This window comes from Schistocerca serialis, chromosome 6 (assembly GCF_023864345.2).
Source record: "Schistocerca serialis cubense isolate TAMUIC-IGC-003099 chromosome 6, iqSchSeri2.2, whole genome shotgun sequence".
NCBI lineage: Eukaryota > Metazoa > Arthropoda > Insecta > Orthoptera > Acrididae > Schistocerca > Schistocerca serialis.
This window is the reverse complement of record NC_064643.1, coordinates 636,243,005-636,266,195: the sequence shown is the minus strand read 5'-3', so window position 1 is coordinate 636,266,195 and position 23,191 is coordinate 636,243,005. Positions and strand designations below refer to the sequence as shown.

The following is a 23,191-nucleotide window of genomic DNA, read 5'->3' as shown; positions in this document are numbered from 1 at the left end:
ATTGTGACTAACTTTTCTCTAATGTGCAACAGTAAACGACTTTTCAAAATTTTTAACACTTCTACCTGTCATATTGGGTTCGTCCAGTAGCGTGCCTTATTCAGGTATTTTTCAAAGTATCCACGTAAACTTTCATATTTGCCAATAAATGGTGCAGCATTGAAAACCTCACATCTGCAACTTTCTTGCACTGCCTCAGACCAGTATTTCTCGAGGAAAGCTCATTCAAACTTTATATAGGTGCTGCAACGTTCAGCCAATTCAGTTGCCCATAAAAGAACATCACCTTGCATATATCCCATGCCAAATCTGATTTTCTGTGCTTCCATCCAGCTGCGTGGAAAAACATGACAAAAAACACTGATAAATACTACTGGCTTCATTCTTTTACCTTCAGTAGTGAATACAGGAAACTGTTGATGTCTCAGAAAACCTTCACCTGCAAAAATACTTGATAAACATGTGGAATTTTCAGTTGTATTTATGTTATTATTGTAGTTACCTGTAATTCCGGTTGGTAATTGCTCAGGTATTGGAGTTGTGGGTAGGTTTACATTTTGCACTCTACAATTGTCACTGGTACATGCTGTGTGACTCATGACAATTTGTGGATAAATACTAACAGGTTGTGGTTTGTTCACTGTATTATTTACGTGTATATTTTCCGATGTGATATTATTTTCTTCCAAAAGATTGTGGAGCCTATCTTCCATGGCCTGTAAGTTAATGTTTACCTTGTTCACTAATTCATTTTATTTTTTCCGAATAGCCTTTTCTACTACATCTGTGCATAACTTACAATCAGTTACTAACTTCTCTGCAAGGGTATTACTCTTATCTAACGTACCCGCTTCAGCTTGACTAATGATATCACTTAGATTTTTGTTTATCTTCTCTCTCTCCTTCTTACCACACATTGAGTCAACTTCTAATGTTGCTACCCTTAAAGTAAGTTCTTCTACAGCTAGAGGTACACCTTCATAGCCTTTATTTAGTTTGTTAATGACAGTGATTACCTTTTTTACTGTCGAACACGACTCATTGTGTTGTTTCGATTTTTGTTTTTGTGTCTGTGATTTCCATTATCTGTTGCTCTGCTAGATCATGGTGGTCATTAAAAGAATCTATCTTCTGTATTAACTCTGTAATGTTACTGTTAACTTCATAAATTTCTTCATACTTCAGTTATTTTTTCATATCATTCAATTTTTCATCGATTTCAGTACCTAAATTTTTGGCTAAGTCATCGAATTTCTGTGGCTAAGTCATTTCTGTGAGACTGTGTCCAGCAACTCCTTGAATACTTGTTTTTGTTCTCGTTTCATTGTATTCAGATCTTGTGTGATGGTGTTCAGATTCTGTGTCACGTTATCAATTTTGGTATTGATATCTTGTTTCATATCACTGAAATTTGAATTGATACTACCTAATTTCATGTTTATGTTAGATAATAACTGCCATAGCAGTGCAACAGTTGTGCTACTGTGGATGTTTGATAATAACTGCCATAGCAGTGCATCAGTTGTACTAACGTGGTTGCTGTCAGCTGTACCTTCCAAGTCAATGTTTGTACTGTGAACAAGTGGTGTTTGTAATGTGTTGTCAAGATTCATATTTGTATCACTCTCCAATGTATCATCCAGGAGTGGTGTGCCGCTCTGGGATTTGAGTGACATTGTCTTGTCAATTGTAAACATTGTGTCGTCAAGGTTGTTCTGCTGTGGAGGGTCGCTATTATTTGTCACACCTGCAACACTCATCTCTGACCTACTTAAAGTTTCTGTGGTAGGCATGCATGGCACCTGAACTTCAACTGTTCCACTGCGCAATTCTATGCCATCTTGGCTGATTGAGTTTTCGCTATTGCTATCAACAATGGACATATATTTTTTTGCCATGTTGTATGAATAAGCAAAAATAAAAATTTCACCAAAAATGTTAAAATTTCATATGCTAATTAGTACACTTAATAATTGTAATTTATGCAATATCAAAGCTTGTTTTACGTCTATTATGATATGCAGACTATTGTGTTGCAATTCTTTATGTTTTACTGACAAAACATATCACACTGAAAAATTCCTGCGAATTTTCCATCATAAAATTCAAGGGAATAATGAGAAAAAGGTTTCTAGCTACATCAAAAGAGGCACTACCAAGCATAACCATGCAAGCAACTTGTGTAGCCATCCTACCTTTGTTTTGCTGAAAAAAACAGCTTACTATGGAAAATTTTACATAACCTGTGTCCAATTCTTATTCCTTTCCAAAAATTTTTCTTCAATTTCTGTCTTTTCGCTTTACTTGCTCCCCACAGTGATTCATGCAAACAGAAAGGAGACAATTAGTTTTTAAGACTAATAGCAATGTTATAGAAATTTCTTTCTATAACAATAGATAACAAACTCTACTTACAACCAGTGCCCTGAAGTCGTGGCTCTCAAGTGGCCAGTTGTATTATAATAAATAAAGAATAAATGGAAAAAAGTTAACCACATTATCAGAAATGTTCTGCGTGTACAAATTTAGGCTATTCGGATTCCACTCTTACATTTCAATTGTAGATGCAGGCAGCCGACTTCAAGGACATCAGTGTGAGTCAAAAAATGAAGAAAATCCTCCTTACTTGGCTCCACTTCACTTCAATAAAAACACTTAATACTGTTGTTAAGTCTTCTCTTATTAGACACACATATAATACATAACACTCATAATACTTCATACTTTGAGCTGTACATCTTAACCATCCTTCTACATATGAGAGTGTGGAACAAAATCATGTACAAAGAAAAGTGAATGATGTTTTTTGTTCATTTGTCTAAATTTTAACTTTACCATATCCAGGGGGGGAGGGGGTCTTTCACCATGTACCTACACAACAGAAGGTGTATGCTGGCAACATACCATATCATGCTGCAGAACATGCTATACAACATGGGAGTCATGACCTCGGTGCCTGTTTCACCACACTTTCTACCTGGATTCTCCCCCCTCATACCAGTTTCTCAGAACTACGCAATTGGAAACTGGTGTTACAAAGTATCCTCTGTTCTTGCCATCCACCTGGCCTTAATTTACATTGATTGTTTTCAGTCTCAGCATTTATTTTTAGTACATTTCTTTCTTCACTCTCTTCTAGTTTTTTGTATCTCCCCCCCTCCCCCTCCCCCCATCCCCTCACATGTCTATCACTTATTAACTCCTGAATGATGTTTTGCCAGTAACCTCTGTCTTGCTTATTACACTGTCTTCCACTTTTAAGCTCTCAATTTTCAAATCTCATTCGGCGCAATTCCCAACAATCAGTCTTTCCTTTTCATCCCATCCAGTAAGCCTCCCCTGACCTAGGGTTCTGGGTGACTTTTCCATAACTCCCTTTTCCTAAGCCTAACCAGTCCTTTTCCTTCATCTCTCTTCCCGCCCTTGCAACCCCTCTGCCAGAAGAAGGAGCCACTGGCTCCAAAAGCTTGCAAATCTTCTTAACTTCTATATGTGTTTCCTCCTGCCACTGCTTGGTGAGTAGATTCTTTATCTATGCAAGTAGATTACATTCTTATTGGGGAAGGTTGCTGAGTGATTAGTAGATCTTGGGCTATTGTAGAATTGGTCTTAACATACTATCATCTGATTTCTCTAGTAAGCTCATGGTCCTAATTTTCATTCTGTGTATACTCTCCTGCCCCACTTTAATGAAAAAAACTCCAAGTACAATTTTTATACTTCTGTTACTCACTCCTTCCACCACATTTTCCCACTCCTCAGAAACCTTACCTTTCTTCTTCTTCACTCACTTCTGTTGGTGCAAGTGCATTTACAATTATCATCTCTCCATATTTAAGTTTAATTGAGAGGCATGACAATCACTTGGTAACTGACACAAAACTCTTCACTTGTGTTACCAGGTGGTAAGCTATTACAAAGCCTGTTCCATACATGTTTGTCATTTTCTTCACATCCTCCATATAATATTATCAACTTACTCTCTCAAAGTATGTCTTTGCTATTCCGCCTCATTATCTTGTAATGCAGTTACTTCAAGTTAGTACCTCTTTATTTCTGAATATTATTTCCTTACCACCTCCCAGCCTATATAAACTTTTAATGTTTCATGTCCTACATCTACATTTATACCCCACAAGCCACCCAACAGTGTGTGGCGGAGGGCACTTTACATGCCACTGTCATTACCTTCCTTTCCTGTTCCAGTTGCGTATGGTTCACAGGAAGAATGACTGCCGGAAAGCCTCCATGTGCACTCGAATCTCTCTAATTTTACATTCCTGATCTCCTCGGGAGGTGTAAGTAGGGGGAAGCAATATATTCGATACCTCATCCAGAAACGCACCCTCTCGAAACCTGGACAGCAAGCTACACCGTGATGCAGAGCGCCTCTCTTGCAGAGTCTGTCACTTGAGTTTGCTAAACATCTCCATAACGCTATCACGCTTACCGAATAACCCTGTGACGAAATGCGCCGCTCTACTTTGGATCTTCTCTATCTCCTCTGTCAACCCGACTTGGGGCGGATCCCACACTAATGAGCAATACTCAAGTATAAGTCAAACGAGTGTTTTGTAAGCCACCTCCTTTGTTGATGGACTACATTTTCTAAGGACTCTCCCAACGAATCTCAACCTGGCACCCGCCTTACCAACAATTAATTTCATATGGCTATCATATAATCATAGAATAAAGGATCCTTCTTTCCACGTATTCGCAATACATTACATTTGACTATGTTAAGGGTTAGTTGCCACTCCCTGCACCAAGGGCCTCTCCGCTGCAGATCTTCCTGCATTTCCTAATTGATATACCAATTTCTTTAGCATGTTTTGTCTTAGGACCAATTCACACAGAAATGGCGGGGTATAGACACATGACGGCAGCGAGACAGAAACTGGTGCAGCCGGGATATTCACACTAAAGTGACACTGTCAAGATAGACGCAGGACAGTTCAGATAGAAATCTTGCCCTTATAGAGAGGAACAAAATATCCTTTCACTCAGACAACTGGATTTCAGTCATTGCCAATGCCAAGGGCAAGATGGAACCAGAGGATTTATCTTAGTGCACTAGGCCAAGGGTTGCACAGAGGCTCATTCAAAATAACTGAGTATGTCTGGCTAAACATTTCACTTGGCAACTCTACTACACTAAAGGAAAGACAAAATCGTAACATTGCTCAGCTGAAAAACAGAATTTCTGTGAGCAAGTACCAAATGAATATTGGATTTGCACAATGTCTGACAAAACCCATTGACTGAGGACAGAAAATGTAATGCTGACTGCACATGTCTAGTGTAATTGCAACAGAAATAGTGTTAAATTTTTCTGTACCGTCTACTGCTGCTTGTGGAGATTTGTACTACAATAAAAATAATGTGTTTCGACATGTGTGTTGTTGTACTTCCTCAAAATAAGCTTTTTATTTCGGCAATAGTTAGCAAAGAAAAACCAGAGTGTTTGAGCAGCACAATGTTGTAACTACACAGATCATTATGTTCATCCAGTAATATAAAAAAATGCTATTTTGTCAAAGGTAATGTAATTATTTGTGTAATAACTGTTACGAAAACATGAAAAACCCATTTTACATCATATGCAGTGCCCTCATCAAAAAAATCCAAATTAATAAGAATAAAAGATGCAAGCAAATAGGTAAGCATAGAAAACCCAGAGCATAGGACATTTTCTGGATGAATGGGCCTGCAGTAAAATATATGTGTCTTGGAAGGACATAATAAGTAAGGTTCCAGTACCACTGCTTAAAACCTTTATCAATTATTACAAAAACTGTTTTGGAAGATTACACTTTTTAAGTATGTCTGCTTTGTCCTGACGTACATATAACATCTGGTGTGACTGTACCTAGTGACTGTTCTCATTATACTTCACATGAAATTCTAAAATATTGATTTCATGTCAATTTTGTGTTGTTTTATACAGTGTCATATAATGTTTTGATATAATATCATAAATATTTCCATAATTTTTTGACAGTTCACAACATATTTATAATACTGCCTGTCATTTTTTGACAGTTCACATTGCATTTACAACACTGTATCAAAATATTACACCACACTGTATAAAGCAGCAAAAATTCATGAAATCGGTATTTTACAATTTACTTAAAATAAATAAGAAGAGTCAATAGATACAGTCACACCAAATGTTAAATATACATCAGGACAATGCAGGTGTACTTGAAAATGGAAATCTTCTGAAACAGCTGTAATAATCAATAAATGATTTTAGCAATGATACTGGAACCTAACTTACAATAGCATGCTTTAGTTATATCAGTAGCAAAATCCCATTCCTTAATCATTGCTCACTGGAACCCACACCATTTGTTCGACTATATGTAAACAAAAACAGTTATTAAATGTTTCGTAGATGGAACTGTTAGTACAAACATGAAAAACTGACACATACAGTATATAGCTACCTCTGCCACTGGATTTGCAAATGTCTATCTTTAGTTTTAAAATGAAAATAGCTTTTAATGCAATGTTAACTTAAAATGTGATTGTAACTGACTTCGTAAGCCACATGTGAAAGAGTAACAAGAGCTTTGAGCTTGGGGTGTTGTAGCTCGTCGTGGCCAAACCTCAAAATATATCACTTATTTATTCAGTACTGTAAAGAGGTTCTCATTCTCCTTCCACTGCTATTATATTTTTTTTTTTTTTTTTTTTTTTTTTTTTTTTTTTTTTTTTTTTTCTCCATATGCTATATTTTGTATTCAGCAATCTATGAGTTAAAACCCACCAAACATAAACTGGCCAATAAGAACATTCTTCTCTGAAAACTTTTCAAAATATGCCCAGTGGTTTATATATCTGCAAAGTATTTTAAGCAAATAATTTCCTTGAAATCAAATGTATAGACAGAACATGTGAGACTCCCAATATAACGGTCTTCAATATTTGACACAAAAAGTAAAAGTTTTACTAAGAACTATCTACAGACATGGATGTAGTTTTGCTTCATCAACATAAAACAATTTTTTTAAGGCACCTCCGATGACTTCAAAGGAATAAAAACAGCAGTGCACCACGCCAACTTCTCCACCACACATCGCTTCCACGTGCCACTTGTGGCTGCAAATGGTGACCAGTGTGGATGCTGGGAAGGTAATAGATTTCCAGATTTTAACCAAACATTGTTATAACAGGGACACACTCACATTGCCCGAACTCTTATGGGAATCAGTAGATTGACTGCCGCGAGTAATGAGAATAGTGGGCAGGGGTACCACAAATGTAGTGTGGGGACAGTAAGTTGGAGGTGTGGGTCTCAGGAGGAGCATGCCAGAGATAAGTCCCTGCAGTCGCAGTATCCTCTGTGTCTTCGGTGGTTCAGTCAGACAGAGCACCTTCCATGTAAGCAGGAGATACTGGGTTCGAGTCCCAGTTTGGGCACACATTTTCAACTTTCCCCGTTGATATTTAGCAACGCCTGTAAGCAGCTAAAGGTCTGGATTTCATTGTATTTTCACACTTGATAAGTTGTTCAGTAGCAAAATTCACAGCTTTCTGTACTGCTGCTGTGTTGCCCCTTCAAGCAGTACAGTTGTCTTCTGCAAATATGAAGGTTCAGTGTGCATTTACATTCAGGCTCAAGTCACTGATCACTGACATACAAGAGGAAAGACAGAGGTCCCAGTACGAACACTTGAGGTAAGCCTTGCTTCCCTGTTGCTCCAGACTGAATTTCAATTACTGAACTGAGCTGCTTTCTGCGTACATCATACTGACCTTTTGTAGACAACTGACCATGAATGGTGTAATCCATTTTTTTGGCAGACCTCTGACACAGTACTGTTCAATTTTTATTAGCAATATTTTATGATCCACTGTATCAAAAGCCTTTGACAGATCTAGAAATATGCCCGTTGTGGACTGCTTTGTATCCAAAAGAGCTCGTGTCACATTAATACGGTCATACACAGCCATCTCTGTAGATTCATTGTTTCAAGATATCTTCAGTATATCTCTTTGGCACTGAAACTCATCAGTTGTTTGTACATAATATTTTCCCATTTTTAGAGAATCAGGATAAAATTGTAAAATTGCAAAAACTTTTCATTTTTGTCCACCTTTTTGGAAACACAAATTACTTTTGAGTTCAGTGGCTCTAGAAAAGTACATGCCTGAAAAGAATAGTCACAGAGGCAAGGTAGTGCTCAGCAATAATGTGCATACATTTCTTGATGGCAGTTGGTGGAACACAATCAATGCCCAGGGCATAAGAATTTTTTAAACCTCTGACGTCTTTCACTACATTATTTTTAGTGACTGAACTAATGAATATTGACTTCGTGCATGTGTGAATTTTCTGATTAACTTTCTTTCTTGAGAAAACAGATAATTCCATCCTGATGCAAAATTTCAACAATGTATGTTCTGTGTTGTAGTCTGATAGAGTATGTAGTGTAACATATAACTCTGATGAAGTGACGTATGAAAAGTTTATTTTCATCATGTATCAACTGTTTGGGCATAATTTTTGTTTATTTGCTTGTGTCATGGGATGGATGGATGCAGCCTATCTGAAAGCTGGTACAACAACAAACATCGTACAGCATTAGCAGTATCTGCTGGTTGGACAATTTATTCCATGTCGTCAGTTCCAGAGCACATCACAGAGGAAGCGCAACCATGACAAAGCCTATGAAGTCAAGAATACAAGAGAAAACTTGTTAGATACATTCAATAGACATCTCTTAATTGACACAGAATGTTTTTCTACTTTGTCCTTATCAATGTTTTTGCAATGTTCCACATAATATAACAATTTTGTAGCATCCATTTAGTGTAAACAATCGTTTGAGATGTTGATGATAAGCCTCCTATTTATTTTGAGAGATGAATGCTGGATTTGTGTTCTTAATTGCAACAGAAACAGCAGCACTTCGAGAAAATAAATTCGATCAGAAGAGGTTGGCGAGTGTTCTGAAATAATAAGGTAAGATTAAATAACAGGCTCTCTTAGCTCTCAATCAGACTTCACCTTTCCACCTGATATCACAGTAAAGAACCAGTGTAACATCACAAGTATAATGTAATCAAGTACAGTTAGTGCTTACATAACAAGCTTCGTATGTCTTCCTTGCATTTTATAACCCCAAGTCCATGTTGTGCAACTTGAAAACACTCTGCATCACACAAATCACTCATGGAATTTGTGAAACATTAAATGACAAATACTTATGTGGTAACAAATCTGGCTCTTGCATTTAGAAAATCTTGGAAAATGCTCCTGCCACAATATGAAAGTACATAAAAATTACAGGACTTTTATCATCACCTGCCATACGATCACTAAATGTGGTGCTTGGTTGCAAACTGCAATGTTTATCTGCAATAATTTTCAGTCTGTATGCAGATTTTAGATGATTTGCCAGCTGATTCTTTGACTGTAAAAGGCAAACAAAAACTTAAACTTTCACAGGAAAGCTTCATTTTGATAAAGAAGTATGGCATTAAGGATCCACTTGAATGTATTGGAAAAACAAAGCTTAGCCAAAAACCTGAAGTGGTGAAGGTAACAACAAACAAGAATATTGGTTACCATTTCAAAAGAAAACACACACCTCTTGTGTCTGTTCTCTTCTGGGTGAGCACCCCAGCCTCGATAAATTTGAAGAAAGGCATCATTCCAGCAGGCTGTATTTTTAAATTATTAAGCACTATTTTCATGTATGGGCCATTTTCAAGTGCATCTAAAAGCAACACATATTTTAACAACCATGCTATGCACAGGTGCACATGGCATGCGATTTTTGTATGACAAGATGAGGGTGGTGTACCTACATCTGTTATAAGTAATTACTATGTTTGTGAAAATGCTACATCCAGTATGTCGTATGGCTTTTACATTTATTATGGTGTGCTGTTATGTATTTAGGTGCACTTGAAAACAGGCCAGCCCAAACCTAACAGTGATTAATAAAATACAAAGCTACAGCAAATGATTCATTCGCTTTCAAAGCTCTATGTTTACTACAGTATAACACATACAAATATAATTGATGCATGAATAAATGGTAAATCACACAATACATGTCCAAGAGGCAACTGAGTTCATTCCATACATTATGTAGTAACGTCAATGGTCATCACAGCAGCACTGATGTGTTCTCTGAGCTGCCGCTGTGTTCTTGGCAGTGGGGGTACATAAATATGGCCCTCAGTGTACCCCCAAAGGGAAAAGTCACAAGCCATTATGTCAGGTGAGCTGTGTTGGTTGGGGGGGGGGGCAAGGGAACAAAGCCACATTGTCTTCAGCAGTACATCCAATCCATCAATGCACATGTTCATTCTTTAGGTAATGAAGAACATCAGTGCTCCAATGAGGAGGTACCTCATCTTGTTGGAAAATAAAATTCTTGAAATCAACAGTCAGTTTTGGAAACAACCACAACTGCAACTTATCAAGGTAAGAGGTACACATCACAATCTTTTAACAGAAGGAAAATAGCTCACACACCTTTGCCTGTGACGCAGCACAGAAAGCACTAAACTTTTGCGAATCTCATTCATGAACCATAATTTCATGAAGATTTTCAGTGCTTCATACTCTCACATGCTGGCAATTAACCCTTCTTGATAAATACTTCATTTCTCAATAACAGTTTGGACACTTTGGAAAATCAGAATTTTGAAGACAAATGGTAGGTTGGTTGATTTGGGGGAGGGGACCAAACAGCGAGGACTTTGTCCCATCGGATGAAGGAAGGATGGGGAAGGAAGTTGGGATATGCCCATTCAAAGGAACCATCCTGACATTTGCTTGAACTGATTTAGGAAATCTTGGAAAACCTAAATCAGGATGGCCGGATGCTGGTTTCAACCTTTGTCCTCCTGAATGCAAATCCAATTCACTAACCTCTGTGCCAGAAGACAAGTGACTCATTTATACAATTTTAAAATACAGCTGGTGGAATATTGTCTTTCTTGTGTTTCTTGATAAACATTTCCTTCCTACTTACAAATATTTAGTGAGTAGTCATTGGCACAATGCCACTCTAAAGATGGAAGTGTTGGAGTTTTGTAACATCAGTGACTGGGTACTTGAAACAAGGCATAGCTCAATTAAACAATTAAAAGAAATCCTAATGTTAGACATAGATGTAATGAGAAAGTACTTTTGCAAATGCAGACCTCAACCAAAAAGCACCAAAACAGAAGTTGCTTAAATAATAAACTTGCGAGAAGAAAACTTGACATACAGTTTGAAAACACTACTCATACTGAAAATAAAACACCAAAGTACCTGGGGTAGCCATTGGCTGAACTCTATCTTTCAGAGAGTATGTAATAACAATTGAAAACAAGGAATATCATCTAAAAGCTATGCGAAAGAACCTGGGGAGCTTCAGCACCCAACCTGCAATCTTCTGCTCTGGGTCTTGTCTTCTCATTCACTGAATATTGTGCCCCAGACTGACTAAACAGCCCACATGAACAAAAAGTAGATGTTCAGGTAAGTAACTCCATGAGAATGTTTGCTGGTGTCATCAAATCAACTCCTATAGAGTACTGAGCCACATTCCACTCTCTCACCTACAATTCATAAGTTGTGGACAATAAAAATCTACAGATCTATCAAAATGTAGATAGTACAAACCACAACCAACTCAGCTCTCGACAGCCACTATATATTAAAATGCACGTGGGTGCACGCGCCCACCCACCCACCCACCCACACACACACACACACACACACACACACACACACCATAAAGAGTCATGTGGAAGATGAGTTCAGCCTCACAAATGCATCGACCAATGCCATGTATCACCCAAAAACCTAGATTTGAGGTACCACACAAAATAGAATTAAAATCCAACAAGGGAGATGTGCAACTTTTTTTGACACAAATAGGGCAAGCAGCTATCCCCACTTTTTGATTGCAGAGAACCACAAACCATCAGACACAACACACAATGATGCCCCACAAGTTCACAGAATGGTAGACCAGATGACTTCCTGATGGCAGTCCCAAATGTCAGTAAATTACATAAATCCCATGTTATTTTTTTTCCAATGTCTCAGGAAGCCATACAATAAAGAAATAATAATAATTTGGGAAGTTTGTGATTTAATGACTTAAATATGGATTCATGATAAATTTTCACATTTGGAATTGGCACCTTTTTTAGCATGTTTAATGCCTTAAAGTCACACCATTTTTAAACTTTTTTCATCACATTTTTGCATAAAAAATCCTATGTCTAGTAATCACATACCTATACACTGTAACTACAAATAAATTTTAATAACATGTGGACAACAGTTGTGTAAATGACTCTGTCCATATATTAATTATTTGCGTGAATTATACACAAATACCATTTGACACTTTACTATTCAGCTGCCAAAATTATATGTGATTATAATTTACAGTCTACTGCTTCTTTCCAAGAGAAGGAGAAATAAGTACTGTAACATGAAATGCAATGAAATACATAACGTGATGTTGACATCCATGTTAAGCTTCAGATGAACAGACTAGTGGGAAATGAGTGAAAACACAGACATGATCATACAGATATGAGTTGTCAGAAATTACTGTTTCATGCTTCTTCCAACAGTTGTCATAATTCATGAATCTTTGTTGCCCATTCCTATCACTCACTTTGACTTTGACACAAAAAGAAGTATAAAAAGAAAAAGAAGTATTTTTATCATGTTTCTGAGAAAATATATTTGTCTTTCATAAGAGATAAAATGTAATGGAAAATAAAATGACCCACATGCTCAAGGTATCACAGAACACAGCTCTGTACAACACAGAAAAGGTATTAATGAACCATTATTCACCATTCAGTAACTGGGAAGAATTTCGTGTGTCTGGTGAATGAAAACATTGCAAAAAACTTAAGGCAGCGATGAGAAATTAACGAAATATATATACTTACCAGCCAAATAGTTCCAGTATACTTCAGATAAGCAGGATTTTCTTTTTCAACATCCTTTTCTTTAGCGTGATAAAGTGTGGCCAAAGGAACATATCTAGGTGCTTTCGAGCCATCAAAGAGCCCACGTTTGGCTTTTATTAAATCAACATTAACACTGGGAGGTTCGTCAGGAAAATCCAGTAATTGAGGACTGAAAAGTACAAAACAGTTTGTTTCTGTACACATTGTTGAGGAGATACTGAGTAATTACAATCAACCAAAATTAAATTTGATGAACATTATATCATAATCTGAAATCTGTTTGCCAGGTGGCATCAGATGCACAAAAAAGCTGACAAGTTGACTTTAAGAGGAGTACCTTAGTCTAGTAAATGAAAAAGCACAGGGCAGAAACATTAATTTATAGTCAAAATCCACATCTGTCCCAATAAATGTTTTGTCAGTTTAAAATCTGGTTTTGAAGTCTCTGTCCTACTATAACAAAATCTATTAAAAATGTCCCAGGTCTCTTCCATGTATACTTTCAAGATCAGTGAACTAAGTGTACACAATAATGAAATGTGTTCTGTGTGAAATTCAACAGGCGGATTCTGCTTTCATTCCTGTACCACAGTTCACGTTCTCCTAATATACATTTTTTCTCTTATTTTCCTCCAGTTGAATTCCAGTCTCCCATCACAATGAAATTTTCATCTACCTTAACCATCTCAACTACTTCTTTTATCTCTTTCAATCTATTCACCAACAGCTTCACCAGAAAGCATATACACTTCTTTTTGTTGGTCTTGGCTACGGTAAGTGTTTACTATGCTGTGCAGAGCAGTTGACCTACACAACTACTTTCTTGTTCATTATCAGACTTACTGCTGTATTACTCTTACTTAATTTTGTCTTACCCTGTAATCAACTAACCTACACAACTGCCACCACACCTCACTAATTCCTACCACAACACTCTCCAAGCTATTCATCCTTCTGTATAAGTTCCATAACCTATCTGTGACAAAACTTCAAAATGCCATGACTGCTTTAGTACAGCATTTATTCAAAATACCAGTTTCAGCAAACTATGTTGCCAGCTTTGGATCTTATGCACTACACTTCAAAGAACCACATACACGTGTACAATAATTTGTGTCGCATAATAAATAGGCATGCCAAGAATATGCATGGTGTACTACATCGGCATCTCAAAAGTAAAGCAATCATTATATAATAATGTCATGACAGTGCACCAAACATACATGCTCACGCTCCCTTAAAAGCTGCAGGGGGTTGTATGCGGTTTTAATGTGAGCATGAGCAAGTATATTTGGTGCACTATGTATGATATGCTACTAAAGCATAAGATCCGAAGATGGCAACATTGTTTGCCGAAACTGATTAATCAGAATAAATGCTCTACTAAAGCGATTGTGGCATTTATGAAGTTTGTTATTTCCATTTTCATATCAATTCAGATCACCACCAGAATGAAATGATGTCAAGCACATACAACAGAGTGGAATGATGTCAAGCACATACAATATATTCCATGTTGCAGCCTGTAAAATGCCAAAACCTATTCCTCCCTCCTCCCCAAGAAAGTAACAAATGGTTCCAAAAGCTGTGAAAGTGTATGTATTTTTATGTATGTCAATCAGCATTACTAAAATTTTGTATCCTGAAGTATGTACTGGCCAGAAATTCTGCCTCATAATTTAATAGTTTCCTCAAGTGAATTTTCCTTTTGATACAATTAAAGATTTGTTTTTCATGATGATACCCCCTCCTGAGTAGTCTCCATGCAGAGGTCCAAATGGTTGACTATTTTATGTCTGGAGAATATTTTACCCATGAGCAGAGTTGCATGTTCTTGGGAACAAAAAGGAATGTAGGTTTCCCTTGATTTCAGCTGTTGACAGTACCAAAAAGGCAAGGCTATGCTGGCTGATGTTACGAGGCAGATCAGTTACTCACCCAGACTGTTGCCCCTTCATAAGTGATTTAAACATTCAATACACTCGGGGAAGCTGAACTTCCACATAACTGAGTAAGCTAACAGCTAGTTCACAGCCAACAGCTTAACACTTAATCTTGCTAAAACTTGTATTATGCAATCCCAAACAAATAATGATGATTTACAGGTATCATAAGTTGGGATCAACTTACATAAACTGGGAGAGGTTACATGGGTGATGTTTCTTGGCATCCAGATGGATAACAAATTGAGATGGCACCATGACATTGATAAGTTTAGCAAAAACTTCAATTATGTTTGCTTTGTACTTAGAAATTTCTCTCATTGTGTTGATCTGCAGACAGGACTGCCTGCATACTATCATATTTTCATTGAATATGGTCTTATGACATAATCTTCTGGGGCAGTGCAACTCTCGAGTTTTACATGGTTCCTGCAAGGTAGAAGAAGTATGGGCCCAATTCAGTTCTAGTAAAAATGGTGTCGAGACAGCAGAAAGTACTTCATGTTCTACATTTTGCGCAATGCGGGTCATTAATAATTGTTCAGTGTGACTTTCATACTAGGTATGGTGTGGATCCTCCTACAGTGTAGAGCATTAGATGATGGCTTGAATAATTCCGAGAAGTAGGTCGTTTGAGTAAAGGCAAATCGCCGGGCCTCCCCAAGTATCTGATGATGTCAAACACATTTTCACCCGGAGTCCACAGAAATCCATTTGCATCTCAACAGCTCAACTGATTCGAACAACTTCATTTACCATCAGGATAAGGCAACTCCACACTGGCATCTGGAAGTGCGAGAATTTTTAAATCAAAGGATTACTGAATGATGGATCAGTCGCACTGGACCAAATGATTCAACCTTACATTACTGGCCTCCAAGATCACCGGACACTCTGTTTAGTGCCCCCTTTACCATCAGCTATCAATGAACTGAGACACTGCATAACAGCAGCTGTGGAAGCTGTAATTCAAGACCTGCTTGCTCTAGTGTGGAAACAATTTGAATACTGCAATGACATATGCTGTGCATCTCATTGGGGGCATAGTGAACACCTATGAAAAGGTACAAAAAAAAACTCTCTGGGTTTCCCATTCATCAAAAAACAAAATTTATTGTACATTTTTAATAGTTTCAGAAATATAGACGTGCCAAATTGGATGATTCTTTTTTATACACCCTGTATTTATTCTGCAGATGCAGTTGATAACCAGATATCTTGCAGAAGCTTCTCCCTAGCCAATATTCTGAAGAAAATGTCTTTAACAGCTTGCCAGCAGACATCAGGCAGCAGCATGAAAATTCTTAAATGTTCTAACACAAAATAAACGAACACCTCATTAGCCACTCCTAGAATTTATCACAATAAAACATTGGAAAATATCAGATAGAAAACGACAACTGAAATGGATACATTACTACACACCACACAGAGAAGACATTGAATGGAAGACAAACACATTGAAAGGAGACTGCTAGATATGATCAGCTACTGAACTAAGTCCTTCATCAAATACAGACAAAACACACACACATTATTCTCACATTATAGTGGTACATAGTGCTCCCATGGGCAGAGTCTCTACCCTTGTGGAACAACACCTTCAGCCTATTAGCCATAACCAACCTTACTGTATACAACAGTTAATCATTCCCTCTATAAACTCTACACAGTTCCTGTTCCTTTATGAAACAACACCCTGCTTGTCACTGTCAATACCACCTCCCTCAACACTAACATTCCCAACACACATGGTCTTACCACCACTGAACACTACTTTTCCCAACACCCACCTGATTCCAAACATGTAACCTCCTTGATGGTCACCAAGACCATCTCTATACTCACCCACATTTACTTCTCCTTTAAAGACATCACCTAAAAAGGGCAAATCCATGGTACAGCAATGGGCACCTGCATGGCACCATACTATACCAACCCACTCATAGGTCATCTATGAGGAAGTCTTCCTAGCCTACCAAAATCTCAGAGCCTCACTTAGTTCAAACACACTCATTACATTTTCATAATCTCGAAGAAGGGTGAGGTTACTTTATGCACATGCCTCCAGAACCTCAACAACTTCACCCTCATTTGCTCATCTGGTACTCCTCAGCCCAACAATCCACCTTCCTTAACCTTGAGCTCCACCATATGAGATGACTACTTCAGTATCTCTGTCCACGTCCAATATACCAACCGCCAACAATACCTCCACTTTGACAGCTGCCGCTCATTCTACATCAATGCCTCCCTTCCATACAGCCTAGTCACCAATCTTCAATGATGAGTAATCCAGAAACAGGCCTCTCAAGCCTTGTCTGCCCAGTCCTTACCACATACCCACTGACCTGCCACAAAGGACTGCCCTCCCTGTGACTCAGTATCAACTAGGACTGGAGCAGCTCAATCATGTTTTACACCAGGCTTTCAACTATGTCTTGTCATCTATGCCTACATCTTCACCCATACTCCACAAACCACCTCATGGTGTGCGGTGCAGGGTACTTCTCATACCACTGTCACTTTCCCCTTTCCAGTCACAGTCGCAAACAGTTTGTGGGAAGAACAATTGCCGATAAGACTCCATGTGGGCTTGAATTTCCCCAATTTTATGTTTATGGTTGTCTTGTGAGATAGAAACATATTTGTTGACTCTTATAGAAACACATGCTCTCAGAACTTTTAACGACAAACCACACTGCACCACGAAATGAGAAGTATCCTCCCCACACCTTCCACACTGGCATTCTGCTTCCCATCCATGCTATACAATACTCTTGTCCTTATTCCACCCCTGCTCCTAACCCTTGGCCTGTGGTTTTCACCCATTTAATAGACACAGATGTGCGTCATGTAAAAGGCAGGGCCACCTGTGAAAACAGCCATGTGGTCTACCAACTTAGCTGCATGTACATGGTGCCACAAGTTTCCCCAAGTGAAATTCCCTGATATTTCCTTGATTTCCAGATAAGTTTTACCATTTCTCTCTGGCAAATTTTGAGATCTCAAGAGTGAGTAAGGGCATAAGTTGACAAAAAAATGTAGGGGCTTCAGATCTCAAGGGTGTGTAAAGACATAAGTTGACAAAAAATGTAGGGACTTCTGTACTTCTAAAGATGTGAGTAAAAATTTTAAGTGCTAACATCAACATCTTTTGTAATGAACTGCTTTTAGATGGAGAAAGCAAGTCAAACGTGTTTCATTAAGACCACAGACATTATATTATTTCAATAAAATGACAGAAATTTGGTGACAATAATATGCATTTCCTTGGAGTCGCAATACAGATTTAAAATACCTTCACTGATTTTAGAAATAACCTCAGAAAAAAAGTAGGTCTCTTGAAAGAAGGGTATAAGGCATGGAAGAGTTGTGTAAAGCAACACTATAGGTGACCACCAATGAAATGTTGAGTCTACTATGTTCGTTATTGACTGTTATTGCCCACTGTGTTCTGTCCATTATTTTTGAGGTGTTGTTTGTCCACCTGCTTGGCTGAGTGGTCATGTCTGCCTACCATGCAGCAGGGCTGGTTCAATTCCCAGCTGGGTTGGAGATTTTCTCTGCTCGTGTTCTGGGTAATTGTGTTGTCATCATCATTTCATGATTACTGACACACAAGTAGTCCAATGTGGCATCACCTGAATGAGGACTTACAACCCAGCGGCCAAACGTCCCCAGATGGGGTCTCACGGCCATCAATGCCACACGATCATTTCATTTTACAGGTATTGGGTGAGTTTTCTTTCGAGAAATATATGAGTACATATGTTACAAACCGCCAGTGACCACCACAATTTTCTGCTTATCATCCATACTTTCTAATATATAACTACTTTCCAAGTGCCAAAATGTACTAGAATAAATAAGATGTCTATAAAACGCACTCTGCAGTGTACTTGTGGTGACAGCCACAATTCCTGAAATACATTGCCCATGGCCTCTGTCCTGCCAAAGAGCACCACAGTCCTGGATCCAAGGATAAACCACGAAAATCCGCCGCATTAAGCCACACACAAACAGACCCAGCCTGCGGGCAGATCGGTGAAACTAGATCTGAGGTCAGGGCCTGCACATTAGTGGAAAATGATGGGATTCAGATTGGCAGACCTGATCCTTTAAAGATACCTACAGAAATGGCCTGCAGTTTTGGCCCATCATGGAAGTGTACTCTTGTGGCCAGCTACCCATGTGTCATAGACACCATGCTGATGAAATGAGACTGCAGTGATCAATCTGTGCAACAGATAACTGGTGCCAATACTCTGAGAATCAATACTAATAAGGACAGGTAACAGCTCACCATGAAAATGATGGCTGAGAGGCAGACAGGCACATAGAATAGACAATCACACTCTTACAACTAAAATTTTGACCATAGCCTTTGTCAGAAAATGAGAGCATGCACACTTTCACATAATCACTCAAGACACAATTCAGGCCCACATGACTGCTGTCTCCATCTGCTGCGTCAGCAGTCTAAAAAATCAGACCCAAACAAACCACTGCTCACGCCTCCCTGCCTCTCACTGGCAGCTGCTAGTCTAGCAGCAATAAGAGGTGGCAGCACATACTGCGAGCAGAGGAGAATGGTAGGAAGGTGAGAAGCAGTAAGAATGAGGGAGTAGGGAAGTGGCCCATGTACTCAGCTGCAGCAAGCCAGCAGCAGTGCTCCAGCTTCCCACATGCCTTCTACCATCCCCCCCCCCCTCCCCCCCCCTCCCCCCCGCCGCCAAAGTGAACACCTGTATAATCCTTCCCCTTTTCTGTTTCTCTCCTAACCCCCGTTTCCCCCACAGCATAGTGTCTCATTCCTGCACCTAACTGCCTACTAATATGTTGTTACAACCATCTGCACCCCCACTAACCAAGCCGAATGAGATCACTGCTCACCACTGTCACAGTCAACCCTTAGCACTGGGAGACAAGAGTGGCCAGGTGTGTGTGTGTGTGTGTGTGTGTGTGTGTGTGTGTGTGTGTGAGAGAGAGAGAGAGAGAGAGAGAGAGAGAGAGAGATCAGTACCTCCATTCACATCAAACATACTTTGACTAAGTGCAGTAAATTCAACATAACTCTAATATTTAAAATAAAGAGGTCCTTACTTTGCCACTCTATAGACAGCTGACAACTGTCCATGTAAACTTAAGTAAATGCTTTGTACAATGTGCAACCATACACCTTGCTGAGGTGTGGTGGTTTGCATGCCTGAACGAGACAAATAGCCATAGCTCAGGTGAAACCAAAAGGGAGGGCTACCTGTGGAGGGGACAGACAAACATGTATTTCCTGAAAAGGAGCAGCATCCTTTTCAGATTCAGCCTTGTATTATCAGTCAATATTGCCTTGCTTGCTTGTGCTCGCACTATGAATGGCTGAAAGCAAGGAGAAACTGCAGCTGTTATTTTTCTCACTGGCATGAAACTGTACTCTGTGGTTAAATGATTATGACATCTTGGGTTAAATATTTCAGAAGCAAAACAGTCCCTCATTCGATCTCTGGGCACGGACTAGTCGGGAGGATGTCATCATCAGGAAAAACAAAACAGGCATTCTAGCAGTCGGAGCTCTGATGCGAAATGTTGGAGACCAAAGGACACATAATATGCAAGTCAATATGTCTTGAGGCCCCCCACATGAACCATGGACCTTGCTGTAGGTGGGGAGGTTTGCGTGCCTCAGCGATACAGATAGCCGTACCATAGGTGCAACCACAAGGAGGGGTATCTGTTGATAGGCCAGACAAACGTGTGGTTCCTGAAGAGGGGCAGCAGCCTTTTCAGTAGTTGCAGGGGCAACAGTCTGGATGATTGACTGATCTGGCCCTGTAACATTAACCAAACGGCCTTGCTGTGCTGGTACTGAGAACGGCTGAAAGGAAGGGGAAACTACAGCCGTAATTTTTCCCGAGGGCATGCAGCTTTACTGTATGATTAAATGATGATGGCGTCCTCTTGGGTAAAATATTCCGGAGGTAAAATAGTCGTCCATTTGGATCTCTGGGTGGGGACTACTCAGGAGTACATTGTTATCAGGAGAAAGAAAACTGGCGTTCTACGGGTCAGAGTGTGGAATGTCAGATCCCTTAATCGGGCAGGTAGGTCCTAAAATTTAAAAATGGAAATGGATAGGTTAAAGTTAGATATAGTGGGAATTAGTGAAGTTCGGTGGCAGGAGGAACAAGACTTCTGGTCAGGTGAATACAGGGTTATAAATACAAAATCAAATAGGGGCAATGCAGGAGTAGGTTTAATAATGAATAGGAAAATAGGAATGCTGGTAAGCTACTACAAACAGCATAGTGAATACATTATTGTGGCCAAGATAGATACGAAGCCCACACCTACCACAGTAGTACAAGTTTATATGCCAACTAGCTCTGCAGACGATGAAGAAATTGATGAAATGTATGATGAGCTAAAAGAAATTATTCAGATAGTGAAGGGAGAAGAAAATTTAATAGTCATGGGTGACTGGAACTCGATAGTAGGAAAAGGAAGAGAAGGAAACGTAGTAGGTGAATACGGAATGGGAGTAAGGAATGAAAGAGGAAGCCGCCTGGTAGAATTTTGCACAGAGCGTAACTTAATCAAGCTAACACTTGGTTCAAGAATCATAAAAGAAGGTTGTATACATGGAAGAAGCCTGGAGATATTGGAAGGTCTCAGCTAGATTATATAATGGTAAGACAGGGTTTCAGGAACCAGGTTTTAAATTGTAAGGCATTTCCATGGGCAGATGTGGACTCTGACCAGAATCTATTGGTTATGAACTGTAGATTAAAACTGAAGAAAACTGTAAAAAGGTGGGAATTTGAGGAGATGGGAACTGGATAAACTGAAAGAACCAGAGGTTGTAGAGAGCTTGAGGGAGAGCATTAGGGAATGATTGACAAGAATGGGGGAAAGAAATACAGTAGAAGAATAATGGGTAGCTTTGAGAGATGAAATAGTGAAGGTAGCAGAGGATCAAGTAGGTAAAAAGACGAGGTCTAATAGAAATCCTTGGGTAACAGAAGAGATACTGAATTTAATTGATGAAAGGAGAAAATACAAAAATGCAGTAAATGAAGCAGGCAAAAAGGAATACAAACGTCTCAAAAATGAGGTCAACAGGAAGTGCACAATGGCTAAGCAGGGATAGCTAGAGGACAAATGTAAGGATGTAGAGGTGCATATCACTAGGGGTAAGATAGATACTGCCTACAGGAAAATTAAAGAGACCTTTGGAGAAAAGAGAATCACTAGCATGAATATCAAGCGCTCGGATGGAAACCCAGTTCTAAGCAAAGAAGGGAAAGCAGAAAGGTGGAAGGATTATGTAGAAGGTCTACACAAGGGCTATGTTCCTGAGGACAATATTATACAGATGGAAGAGAATGTAGATGACGATGAAATGGGAGATATGATACTGCGTGAAGAGTTTGACAGAGCACTGAAAGTCCAGAGTCGAAACAAGGCCCCAGGAGTAGACAACATTCCATTAGGAGTACTCACAACCTTGGGAGAGCCAGGCCTAACAAAACTCTAGTGAGCAAGATGTATGAGACAGGCGAAATACCCTCAGACTTCAAGAGGAATATAATAATTCCAATCCCAAAGAAAGCAGCTGTTGACAGATGTGAAAATCACCAAACTATTAGTTTAATAAGCCACAGCTGCAAAATACTAACATGAATTCTTTGCAGACGAATGGAAAAACTGGTAGAAACTGACCTTGGGGAAGATCAGTTTGGATTCCATAGAAATGTTGGAGCACGTGAGGCAATACTGACCCTAGTACTTATCTTAAAAAATAGATTAAGGAATGGCAAACCTACATTTCTAGCATTTGCAAACTTAGAGAAAGCTTTTGACAATGTTGACTGGAATACTCTCTTTCAAATTCTGAAGGTGGCAGGGGTAAAATACAGAGAACAAAAGGCTATTTACAATTTATACAGAAACCAGATGGCAGGTATAAGATCGAGGGGCATGAAAGGGAAGCAGTGGTTGGGAAGGGAGTGAGACAGGGTTGTAGCCTATCCCTGGTGTTATTCAATCTGTATATTGAGCAAGCAGTAAAGGAAACGAAAGAAAAATTTGGAGTTGGAATTAAAATCCATGGAGAAGACATAAAAACTTCGAGGTTCGCCGATGACATTGTAATTCTGTCAGAGACAGCAAAGGACCTGGAAGAGCAGCTGAATGGAATGGACAGTTTCTTGAAAGGAGGATATAAGATAAACATCAACAAAAGCAAAATGAGGATTATGGAATGTAGTCAAATTAAATCGGGTGATGCTGTAGGAATT

General features: G+C 39.0%; 1 protein-coding gene across 1 annotated transcript in view; it reads right to left on the bottom strand.

Moving 5' to 3' along the window:
* The window catches only part of LOC126484277 (snRNA-activating protein complex subunit 3-like), a 161,056-nt gene that overhangs the window by 100,860 nt on the left and 37,005 nt on the right, over positions 1–23,191 (bottom strand). The window contains exon 2 of the mRNA XM_050107703.1: positions 12,934–13,123. Coding sequence (XP_049963660.1) covers positions 12,934–13,123 — 190 coding nt within the window. The remainder of the gene's footprint in view (positions 1–12,933; positions 13,124–23,191) is intronic.